Here is an 11,612-nt window from a genome sequence, read left to right on the forward strand (position 1 = left end):
ATTTTAATGTGTTTTTTAAATCCAACAGTGTACTACAAAGATAATCAGATTATGAATAAACCGTTCTAAATTCATCAACATTGAAATAAATGTATTATTAAAATAATATTTAACTGTTATCAAAACTTAGTGCAACTGTAGAAGCTTGCTCTGTCCGGTTGTCTCACTGAAAGACAAAGGGTCGCAGTTCTCACTATGTTCAATAATATTTGCCTTAAATACATTGAAATGTGAAAGTTGAACAAAAAAGTGATGTTGCTTGGTAAAATGTAAATGTAACCTTTTGCTAAGAAAGTCCACTCAACATCACTGATGTGTAGGTGATCTAGTATTCACTCAGTCATGTTTAATGGCATGTATATCAGTGTATTAGAGTCATTACTTTATGCATTCTTTGTAAAGCATGAAAAAGGTGTACCTTGGAATCCGTGCTGAAGTTCTCTGCTGCTAGGAGTCCAGATCTGTCTCTCCTCCTCTGGTCCAGCCTGTCTGGATCACCTTAAGGACACTTTGAACAAACAGATGTAAAGTTACATGCATGGGTTACAGACTTCTTTACATGCAAACTACTTTTTATCTTCTTTTAAAAACAGGTCATAATCTTATTGTTATACTTCAGAAATGGCTGGATGTCCTTTTAATTTTACTGTTACTTTGGATGAGGTTTTCATGAGTCAGTCAAATTAATTTGTTTTCAAATGCCATATTAATATGCATCACACACGTAAGGGTAAGACACACACCTATTTAACAAATGCAATGCAATGGATAAGCTTAATTTCCACTGAAGTCACAGATAACGTCATATATAATATTTAAACAAATCATTTCCTTGTCACTAAAGCATTGACTACGCTATTCATCATCCTTAAATGCAGGAATTAAGTTACATGTTCCGTTGTACAGCCACGATAAGGCTGTTTCTCAAGTGTGATGATAATACAATTAAAAGAGGCATTGGTAATAATATTAAAAACAACAATGTTTGGGTCGTTCGTCGGATAGGCGGTTAGCTGCAATAAATAACTCCAGTTCAACAAACCATATTACAATATCTAAGGGAGCGTTATTTCTGGACCATCTTGAAATGTGACGTTCATATTTTAAAGATACACACATTTCATTGTGAGGTTGATTTAATATACACTAAGCCTCTCTTCAACAATACGTTGAAGTTAGCTAGTCTATTTTATGCTATAGTAGAGCATAGCAAATTTAAATGAACCTTAACAATGCATACAGTAACCTAAATAGCAAACTAACTATCTAACGTACAAGGATGACCTTATTTTAGCAACCTCGCACAGAAGCCTTTTGGTATACAGTAGCATCCCACTTAATGTTTTACACTCTTGGATGCTACGCATAGCATCGTTAGCACAGATGGAGCTACGATTGCTCAAATGCTAACCCAACTCTAAACATTCATTAACGTTAGCTTAATAAAAACACCAGTAACATAACATAAAGTACGCAGGGTTGACTTACCGAAGAAACTGCATTCATGGACGTTCTGTTTCAACCGCAGATAAATCCTATATTTGCAGGACGAATAGTCCACCAGGAACCAACACAACAAACACTGCCGAGTTCAAGTAGTGTTCTCCTCATGCGCTGAGCCGCTGTAGCATCACGGAGCTAACCGTGAGACAGAGGAGCTAGGAGCAGCAGTCCCGTTGTCATGAAGGGGGAATCTAACTATATACAGAATATGTTTTTGTAGATCCAGGCTAGAAACATGTTCATTTTCTTATGTTAAGTTGGACATTTTAACATAGGGTCTACGGGAATTGCTCCCATCTGCATCCATCGCCTATAGTTTGCAGCATTGGGCTTCACCGCACTGTCCCGGGGTTTGCCGCTTGGCTCTGATAGGCCAGAAGTCGGTTTGATTGCATTAGGGCTCGATTGCTTATCCTGTCTGAGTAGCCCGGATGAGGCTGCATCGCAATTTTTGACGTCGAATTTTACACACCGAATTTTTTGACATCGAATTTTAAACACCAAAATATTTGACCTCGAATTTTTTTCACTTGAATTTTTGGGATCTGAATTCGAACATTCGAATTGTTTTAACTTGAATTTTTACATTTTTATTTCACATAGATAAATTCGGAGCAAAACAAATTCAGATTCATGATTCATGAAGTAATTATTTTCAATGCTATAAATTCGGTGTCTGATCAAATTCAAATACTTCTGTCTCTTGTTTGCTTCCATAGCAGCCTTGCTTTTGTTGTTGGGCCTGGTGAAAATGGACTGCTGTGCATTTAGCTGTCCTTTCAGGCCCCTCCCCTTTTGGGAGCGTAGGGCAGAATTAGGAGGGAATTCCGTCTCGTAGCGTTTGTGCACTGTTTTGAAAATGCCGCTCCTAAATTACCCTTCTTCGATAAAGCCACGCTCGCATTACAGATGGAGTTTGAATTGGAATAGATAAAAATAATCATCCTCCCACTCGGAATGAAAATGATATATTTTGGGCTCTTTTGCTTCTGCCATATTTGCGGTTTTGTGTGTGTGCGGACTGTCACTCCTGTTGACACGGACAACGTCAGCGAAATACTGCCCACTGCCCACCAGCCACGCCCCGACACATGGGGTCACGCCGGCCAATCACAAAGCTTTGATGCGTTCAAGTGCATTATTCTGGCACAGGAAGATTATGTTATAGGACATTAACGATAAAACAGAATATTGTTGTTCTATTTTTAGACACATCTCGCGATCGACTGGGAATCTCCCCGCGATCGACTGGTTGGGCACCCCTGATCTACATCAACAAGTTTATACTATGTGATAAATTAAGGCCACATTTACATTTGTAAACAACTAACACGCACACAACCTATTGATTCTCCTTCCCTGCTGGTGAAAGAGCGTTTGAGGTGAAATCGATGATGGAGCTTTGTGGATATGGGCGTCCGGGGCATATTGTGTATGAGTGTGTGTGTGTGTGTGTGTGTGTGTGTGTGTGTGTGTGTGTGTGTGTGTGTGTGTGTGTGTGTGTGTGTGTGTGTGTGTGTGTGTGTGTGTGTGTGTGTGTGTGTGTGTGTGTGTGTGTGTGTGTGTGTGTGTGTGTGTGTGTGTGTGTGTGTGTGTGTGTGTGTGTGTGTGTGTGGTGTGTGTGTGTGTGTGTGTGTGTGTGTGTGTGTGTGTGTGTGTGTGTGGTGTGGGTGGGTGTGGGTGTGTGTGGGAGAGAGATGTAACCACCAGAGAGGACTAGCTGGTCCTTAGAAGTACATCTCCCCTCTGATCTCGGGAAATATCTACTAATCCCTACACACACACACCAACACACACAGACACAGACCCACACACATATATAGAGAGAGATATATAGAATGGGATGACAGGATATTATACAATTATAATTCTAAACTACTAAAAACAGAATGACAGTAAATAGAGAAAAATAAGAATAAACAAGAAAAAAACGATGTATTTTGCATTCAATTATCATTGTCTGAATTTGTCACTATCTGCAAAAGAAAAAAAAAGAAAGTTTGGGGCTCTCTGCTGGAACTGCTACCCCCGCGACCCGACCACGGATAAGCGGGAGAAGATGGATGGATGGATGTCACTATCTGCAGTATATCGCTCACACACATACACACACATAGAATGTATCCGCTCATCAGTAATCATCACACTAATTAACTAATCAAACAACGATAGCACACAGTTCAAGACGACAGCTTTTTAACGAGGGAGATGCTGTAATCACTTTGACCCTCAGCCTGTCACATTCATGCTGCGGAGAAATGTGTAAACACTCAACTAAACATAGTTCCAAAGCACCAACAACTTATGGTAAGAGTTCCTACAGATTGAAACACTGTTTTAAATACTTTCGGCTGAATGCTCATTGAACCGGAGCTATATAGAACATGAATTCTTAATGAAGTTGTGCCCTCTATTCAACCTTTTGAGGTTACAAGTGAAGAATATTATTGCTTGCTCATAAAGAAATGTTTATGAATAATGTGCTACCAGAAGGTCTTAAGCTATGAAGAGAAGTGAGCTTCGTGACAGTGTTAATGGTGAGCAAAACATAAGGAAGGAACTGCATTTCTGCTACTTTATTTAGATTGTGCACTATTGTGAGTTATTTGCTGAGGTTCAGGAGAGGGCACCGTGCCAGGCACCAAGCAGATCATAGCTTAGCACGTGACAGGAGAAACAGACAGTCAGTATAGTGTAGGGCCTGGATGAAGCCAAGAGGCGTGGGCTCGCCTGTACTCCAATCAACAAACGACAGCACCTCACTCAGAAATACACATATCCAATCAGAATATGACACCTTTTAACTGTAATAAGTATATGAAATGTGTTTTGCCGGTTTTCGGGGCTCTGGAAGGAAGTGTGAGACAGTGGAAACTGCTCGCAGTCTGTGGATCACTGATCTCCAGAGACCTCAGCTGAGCAATTATATTCCTTATCACAACTGAAATAAATCAGCTTTATTATAACTTTATTGCCTGGTCTGACTCCTTGCTTCGCAGAGGAATTCTGAAACGCAACACAAGCAATGGTGTGCAGATTAGTGAGCCAAGAGACGCTATTTAATTTGTGTATTGGGATTTCTGATGTACTGATTTAGGATAAATGCCCAAAAACTTTTGGATTACATTTCATATTGGGGCACTTCAGTAAAATGGTTTACAGTTGTAGGAGTTAGGGCTGCATCTGTTTCCTTTAGAGTGAGGTTGATAGGTGGCATATGAACATTAAAATGTAATAACATGTGCATTTTGGACAGGTTTTGTGTAGCCCACCATACGGTCATCATGTGCTGCTCTGTCTATTCAGCAGAAAAATGTTGTGGTTTGATTTAAAAAGAAAATAAAGATCAAATGATGGAGCAGCACTTAGAGTACAGATATTAGAGTTTGGCATCATTTTTCATGAAAACTTAATTCTAAATTCCTCTTTGCTCTTTTGGGCTATTGTTCTTAAAATCAAGTCATGAATCAGCCCAAAACTGGACGATAAAATGTTTTAGGTATAATCTTATTCTAACGCCACACAGGAAGATATGTATATTACATTTATGGAAGGGGCTGAATATAAACATATACCTAAGTAATCTTATTTTTATGTCATATTCAAGGATGCTCCACTTAGTTAAATGGAACATGGAAGAGAGGTGAAGTAAGGAAGTTGCAAAGATAAGTGTGTCCTTAATTTCTCTTAATGGAAAATGTGACATGTGTGGCAAAGAAGAAACATTGCAGGAACTTCTAAATTGAATACATCTTAAATATGAATGTCAGATGTAACCCTAAAAGGATGATATAACAACTTGAACAAATAACCTCGAGTAATTCTACTTTGAAATGAAAAAAGTCAAAATCTTAAATAACACGATAAGCACAATACACCTTTGCTGCTGCTTTTAAGTAGTTTTTAATAAAGAAAAAGGCTTCTACATTTCATAATCTCCTGTTGTCCTCAAAATGAATCTGGGCTTGGTCACAAAATGTAAGCCAGTCCATTTAGGTCTTATCTAGGCTTTCTTACCCAAGCTCGAGTACCAGTGTCAAAAAACAATTATACATTCATCTAGCACGTGTGTCATACATCTATTGTGTTCTTTCATCCATAAACACGTTTAATTGTTCATCGTATCATTTTCATGAATGCACACACTGTGACACTGGCACTTCATCTACAGTAATGGGTTTGCAGACTTGACTGTGCATCAGGTAGCCAGAGAATAACTGTATGTTCATATTCCATAATCCTTTTCTTACCCATTACTACGTTTTCCCCTTTACTTGTTGCACATCACCATCATCATCATCATCATCATCATCATCATCATCATCATCATCATCATCATCATCATCATCATCATCATCATCATCATCATCATCATCATCATCATCATCATCATCATCATCATCATCATAAGGATTAATAGTTAATGCAAATAATTACAGATTTGCAACTTGTTCATTATAATTAACAATAGTCATTTGGGTATTGATAATTCTATATGTACAGGGATTGTGATGTATACAAACACAAACAGCATATTAGAGTAGGACAGAACAGTGAGGATATATGTATCACTACATTCTACATTTGCTTCCACTTTAAAATGTAATATGGTCTCTGCTTCAAATGGCAAAAGCTAACAATTAAATCTCATGGTCACTATGACCGGTTTATTTCCGAGTACTCCAGCTCATATATTAGGGTTTCTCTGAAACCCTATCAAGATTTCTGAAAAAAACATGAAATGGTGTTTACATGTGCAAACTCATACTAGATATTACATCAACTGATCATAAACAGGTTATTCATGTCCATGCACTCATTGTGTTAACCATTAAAGTGTATATTTTTGAAGGGTAAAAAAGGGTTGTTGTGAAAACTTTGAGGAGAAATGCAAATGGTCTTTAGTAATAATTAAATAATAGCATCTGATCTGATTGGTGATCAACGTTGATGATGTGACTCAAAATGTGACTGAATTACAGGAAGAGTACTTAAAGAAGTGTCAGTCTTACAAATCCTACATTTTAGCTTTTGTTTTGGAGAAGAGTGCTCTCACCACCAAGTGACAGTATCATATATGTTTATTTTAGACTACAAGCACTGTGTCAGGGGATACAGCAAAAATGCCATATCCAATTTGTCAAATGTGTGTTGCCTCAAGTCCTCCATCCTTTGATATCTACTTTGAAGAGCTGTGAAAAAGAGATGCAATTGGAAATCTTCCCTCTACCTTTTCCCTACTTTTACCCATTTCCTTAATAGCAGTTTCTACTACCTTCCTCTCATCTCCTTTCCTTTCAGTGTCTATCTTTGTGACAGTCTCCCTCTCTCTCACCTGTCCTCTGCCCGTGTTTCTTCATATCCTCAGCAGTTTATCATAATCACATCACCTCACTGTGATGGAGCACGCTTAAGGCTTATTATGTCACACACACACACGCACACACACACACGGACAAACTGGAATGAGATCCACTTAAGCCTTATTACACGTCTGACTGTGGTTTTAACATGGGAGATTATCCACTGGACTGTATGCTAGGGTAGGGGGCAAGAGCTGCAAGTGGAACGGCCGTGTACACAGACAAACACACAACAAAACAGAAAGATGAACGGAATAGATTTGTTTGAGATTTTCAATTGGACAATTTCAAAGTCGTCGCACAGGCAGACACACATTGCATAAGACAAAGAAGATATGATGCCAATAAAAAATAGTTGCTGATATGTTCCCTCCATTTTCTTTCTGTAGCATCTTTTAACTAACCTGTAGGACCTATACTAAGGCTTTTGCCTAAACAGCAAGAAGTCTCTTAAAAAAATCTTTGAAAAATCTCTGAAAATATTTGCCAATTGCTATTGTCACTAGAACTTCCCAAATACTTTTAGGTGAACACATGTGCAGCTTTTATTATGTAAAATCGATTCCTTTGACTTTGCACACATGATCTGAATGGCCTCATGTGAAACATGGAGTTGGTTGGCAAGTGTCAATTACCATGGTTAGTGTATTCAAGGTTTTCTTTAAATAAATGTGGGACTGAAATACTGAAACATGTATTTAAAGTTTCTCAGAGTTACTCTCTATAATATTCTCAATAGTTCTAACCTCATAGGAATATATTGTTATAGTAATGCAGCTGCAGTGTTGTGTGCTGGGATGCTCTCTGAATAGAATAATAAATTGTGAAAAATGATAAATCTATCATTTGTCAGACTGAAATCCCTAAAGTCGGTGAAATGATGAGGCAGAGATGGGATGCAGATATGCATACTTCGCCTAGACCAGGGTTGTAAACTCATTTTCAGCCAGCGAACCAAGAAGAATTTGTTTCCTGGGACACAAGCGAACAAAACCCATTGTCAATAATGCAGGTGACCTATTAAAGCACACCTTAGAGGCATGGGTTCCACCATTTAGTTTGAAAAACCAGGATCTATTTTAATGTTATGCACCTCATTTAATTTCCCTGTCCCCCATACTTCAGTCCCTCTCAGTTCTTTTTCCCTCTCCTGCTTCTCATTCTCTGTATTTTCTTCTCTCCTTGGATCACTCATGAATATTCATGAGGTTGTTATTTGCATTGCTGGCTCCTGAAAGAGGCTGAGTACACAAAGGTGACAGCCATCAACCTCGCGAGGCGGCAGTGTCAACTCATGAGAGAGAGCAGATGAGGAGGAGGAAAGAAAAAACTACCAAAGGAAAACTGAAATCTGACAAAACAAAATAAAAAGAATACAAGAAGCAAAGCCAAATAACTTATATGAAAGCATTGGTTTTCCTACCTCAAAGTAAACTGTTCCGTGTTCGAACCAGTCTTCATGTAGACGCCAAATGCCACGGTCTTGCCGAGCCGAACCGGGCTGGGCGGCACCAGAACCTCTACGTTTTCATCCAGTCTCAGTTTCTCTCCTTTGGCGGAAACCATGCCAAAGGTCATCGCCACTGAGCCGGCTTTCAGCATGTCCTGAAGACTCACATCCTCCCCGAGGCTCCACTGTCCTCCAAGGCCCAGTCCAAGAGGCCCGGTGTTAGCGCTCTGACCTCGCCATGGCTCATTAACGATGGAAGGACACTCTTGACCGGCCCCTTCCATTGGTATTATCGAGTAATACACATCCACTGATGGTAGAGTCACTTCAGGAGGTCTTTTTCTCACTTGTGGTGGTGTAAACCAAGCTGGGGGAATCTCCAGACGGACAACACAGATGCCAGATGGTCCCATGAGTCGGCAGCCCGCCGAGGGGGCTGCTTCACTGGTGTCACGGATGGCTATGGCTCTGACACATGGGAGGAGGGCTGGAGGAGGGGGGTCGGGCTCATCCCAACGTCGCCCTACCAGGTAAAACAATACCTGAGGACAAAACAAATCTATATTTATTTACAGATAATGCTTATGTCATAATGGGTGGATTAGAAGATGAAATGTTAGCCAAAAAAAACAATATTATCTGTCCTACACTGTAATTGACAGCTGAAATTATAAATCACGTCTTATCAATACAAACAATGGGTTGTAAATGGCGAGTTAAATGATTGTCTACTCTTATTTATAAATGTTCTTCTTTCTTTCTGTGCCGACAGATTTATGCATAAGCACTAATGAGTGCATTCTTTAAAGCTGCTCTGATCTGCATTTTTACATCAATTAACTTCACTTTTTGTAAGCCAAAGAAGAAGCTTCAAGTAGGCAATAACAACAATATAATAATTCAAATGCATCAACAAACATATTATACATTTATAGTTTGAACCCTTTAATTATCTCTGGTTTGGATATAATTATGATTTGGTTATGAGATTGTCATAACAAGTCAATCCTTAACATTTATTTTTAAAAGGATTTTTTAAAGAAAAAGATAAAAAAAACATTTTAAGTTTAACATTAAACTGCCTGTACCTGTATCCAGGGCCTTGTTGAGCCAACTTTGGGGAACACCACTTGACCTTTGACCTTCCAGTTCAGAGTCACCTGGTTGGTTGTCGGCAACAGATGTGGAGCTGGGCCCTGAAGCAGCTCTACAGGGATTGGCTGCTCAATGCTCAGGTTTCCGTAGCTGCAGTTGACGCTGGGCAGGGATTGTGGAGCGGCCACGGCCGGCTCCAGTTGGTGGAGGAAGAAGGGCTCAGTCCGCGATAATAGGCTGCCATTTCGCATGATCTCCTGATTGGCTTCCCGCAGAAAGAAAGCGGAGTCGGCTCCACTTAACTGGCACTGGACAGGGAGGTAAGTGGGGAGGGAGGAGGAGAAACGGGTCTGGGAGGAGTCTGACCCTCCTCCTACTCCTGCTGCTTGGCTGTCCGACACTGAGGAGAGAAAAGGAAAAATAGAAATTATTAAATGCCTTAAACTTGAATCATCCCTCCCATAGAAATCATGCTCTGCCTGGCAGAAACATGTAAACATTACAGTGTCATTCAAATCCGAAGCATCCAAATCATCTAATAGAGTCTAGTCAACAAACAGTGTGTACATCCGAGACTCATTGACCTGTGAAATGAATTTTCATTGCACACACACACGGCTATAAACACATGCACATATCCATCAGCTTTTTCACATCAATTCACACATGCATTTCAACCCCCTGCCACGACACACAATCGGTACATGTACATGGTGTTTCTTTACAGTTTCTCTACAGGGGGATATAAGCTTAAACACATTATATCTCACTCGTGTATACAGGAATTATAGACTCAGCATCACACAGGGCTCTACATTAATGCATCACTTTTTTTAAAATCCGTATTCGGAATATATCAGAACTGACATATTGCTCTTTGGCAGTTTATTTCCATATATTTACATTCAGTTTATATTCATTTCCTATTGTGTTTATTAAAACAGACATTTTACAAGGATTCTGAATTTGAAGCCAAGGATTACACAGATTTTGGTGCAATATCTAATTTCTGAAGAGGACAAGGTGTTGCAAAGACTCGGCTATGATGAGAGGGAGTTTTGATTTCTACCCTTTAACCTACATCACCATTTTCTTTTCATCTGCTATTTAACTTGTCAGCATTATACTGTGCAAGACACTGAACCCCACACTCTTTGAATATCAGTGTTAGCAACAATTACAATTATTAAATGCCTTTAAACTAGAAAAATCCATTTCATAGAACTATGAATGGTTTAATAAAGTTCAAGAAGAGCTTCTTTATTTAAATCGATTTTTGGATTCAGGTACCATACAGTGTAAGATACAAATAGTCAAATGTATGCCGGAGACGGAGATCTATCTACCATAATGTAGATATTTTGTATATCGCTTAGCAGATAGGATCATGGTATTCATTGTCTATTTGTTTGACGATAATCTAGCCTAAGGAGACAAGGGGTTATATTTTGTTGGTTCTGGAAACCAATGAAAATCCAGGAACAACTTCCTTGCAGCAGTAAATTGTTTACAGTCTGATTAGCACCTCGAGACGCTTGAATGGAGTTGATGAATGTTTACAACATAATTGTTTTGCAACTAACCAGTTTACAAGCTAATTTTAAGCTAATAAAAACCTAAATAAATGTCAGACTATAGCTGATGCGTTTTGATATTGGTTGTTGGCAATTGTGTTAAGCCTCCTTTGCTTTCTAAAAAATGCTGTTTACCTGCATTCAAACATAGCAAGCTGAAACATGATTTGTGACATTAAATGGATAGTGTTGAAGTGCCAAAATGCCACAGGGGAATCTGTATAAAATAGTTCATTTAATATACAAAAAACTGATGAAAATAATTCCATTTATTCACACAAAGGAATCCGTGCTCGAACAAACAAAACATACGTCCGGGTTTGAGCTGAAATGTGTGAGTGTGTGTGTGTGTGTCTCCTTGTGTCCTAGGGTAGCGGAGTGTGAAAATATAATGAGGGTGGGACAGCATACCGCTGTCTGGGGCAAGTCATACTGCGGCGACTTCACAAAAAAATAATAGCAAATAAATAAAGTGATACTCCAGTGCAACATGAATAAGCACAGTGGTTTGGTTATGGTGTGAAAGCACGTAAGGATACATTTTGATGGAGAAAGACAGGAAAAAGAGAGAAAGAATGAGAGACGTGGTGAAGTGGAAAAAGAAACTCCAGGATCGCATAAAGGTGT

The 11,612-nt window shown here is 39.2% G+C and overlaps 1 protein-coding gene across 1 annotated transcript in view; it reads right to left on the reverse strand.

The window, feature by feature from the left end:
• The window catches only part of si:dkey-215k6.1 (transmembrane protein 132C), a 289,465-nt gene that overhangs the window by 197,921 nt on the left and 79,932 nt on the right, over positions 1-11,612 (reverse strand). Inside the window, 2 exon segments of the mRNA XM_034238564.1 lie at positions 8,290-8,858; positions 9,405-9,811. Of these exon segments, the coding sequence (XP_034094455.1) occupies positions 8,290-8,858; positions 9,405-9,811 (976 nt within the window).

This window comes from Gymnodraco acuticeps, unplaced genomic scaffold, assembly GCF_902827175.1.
Source record: "Gymnodraco acuticeps unplaced genomic scaffold, fGymAcu1.1, whole genome shotgun sequence".
Lineage (NCBI taxonomy): Eukaryota > Metazoa > Chordata > Actinopteri > Perciformes > Bathydraconidae > Gymnodraco > Gymnodraco acuticeps.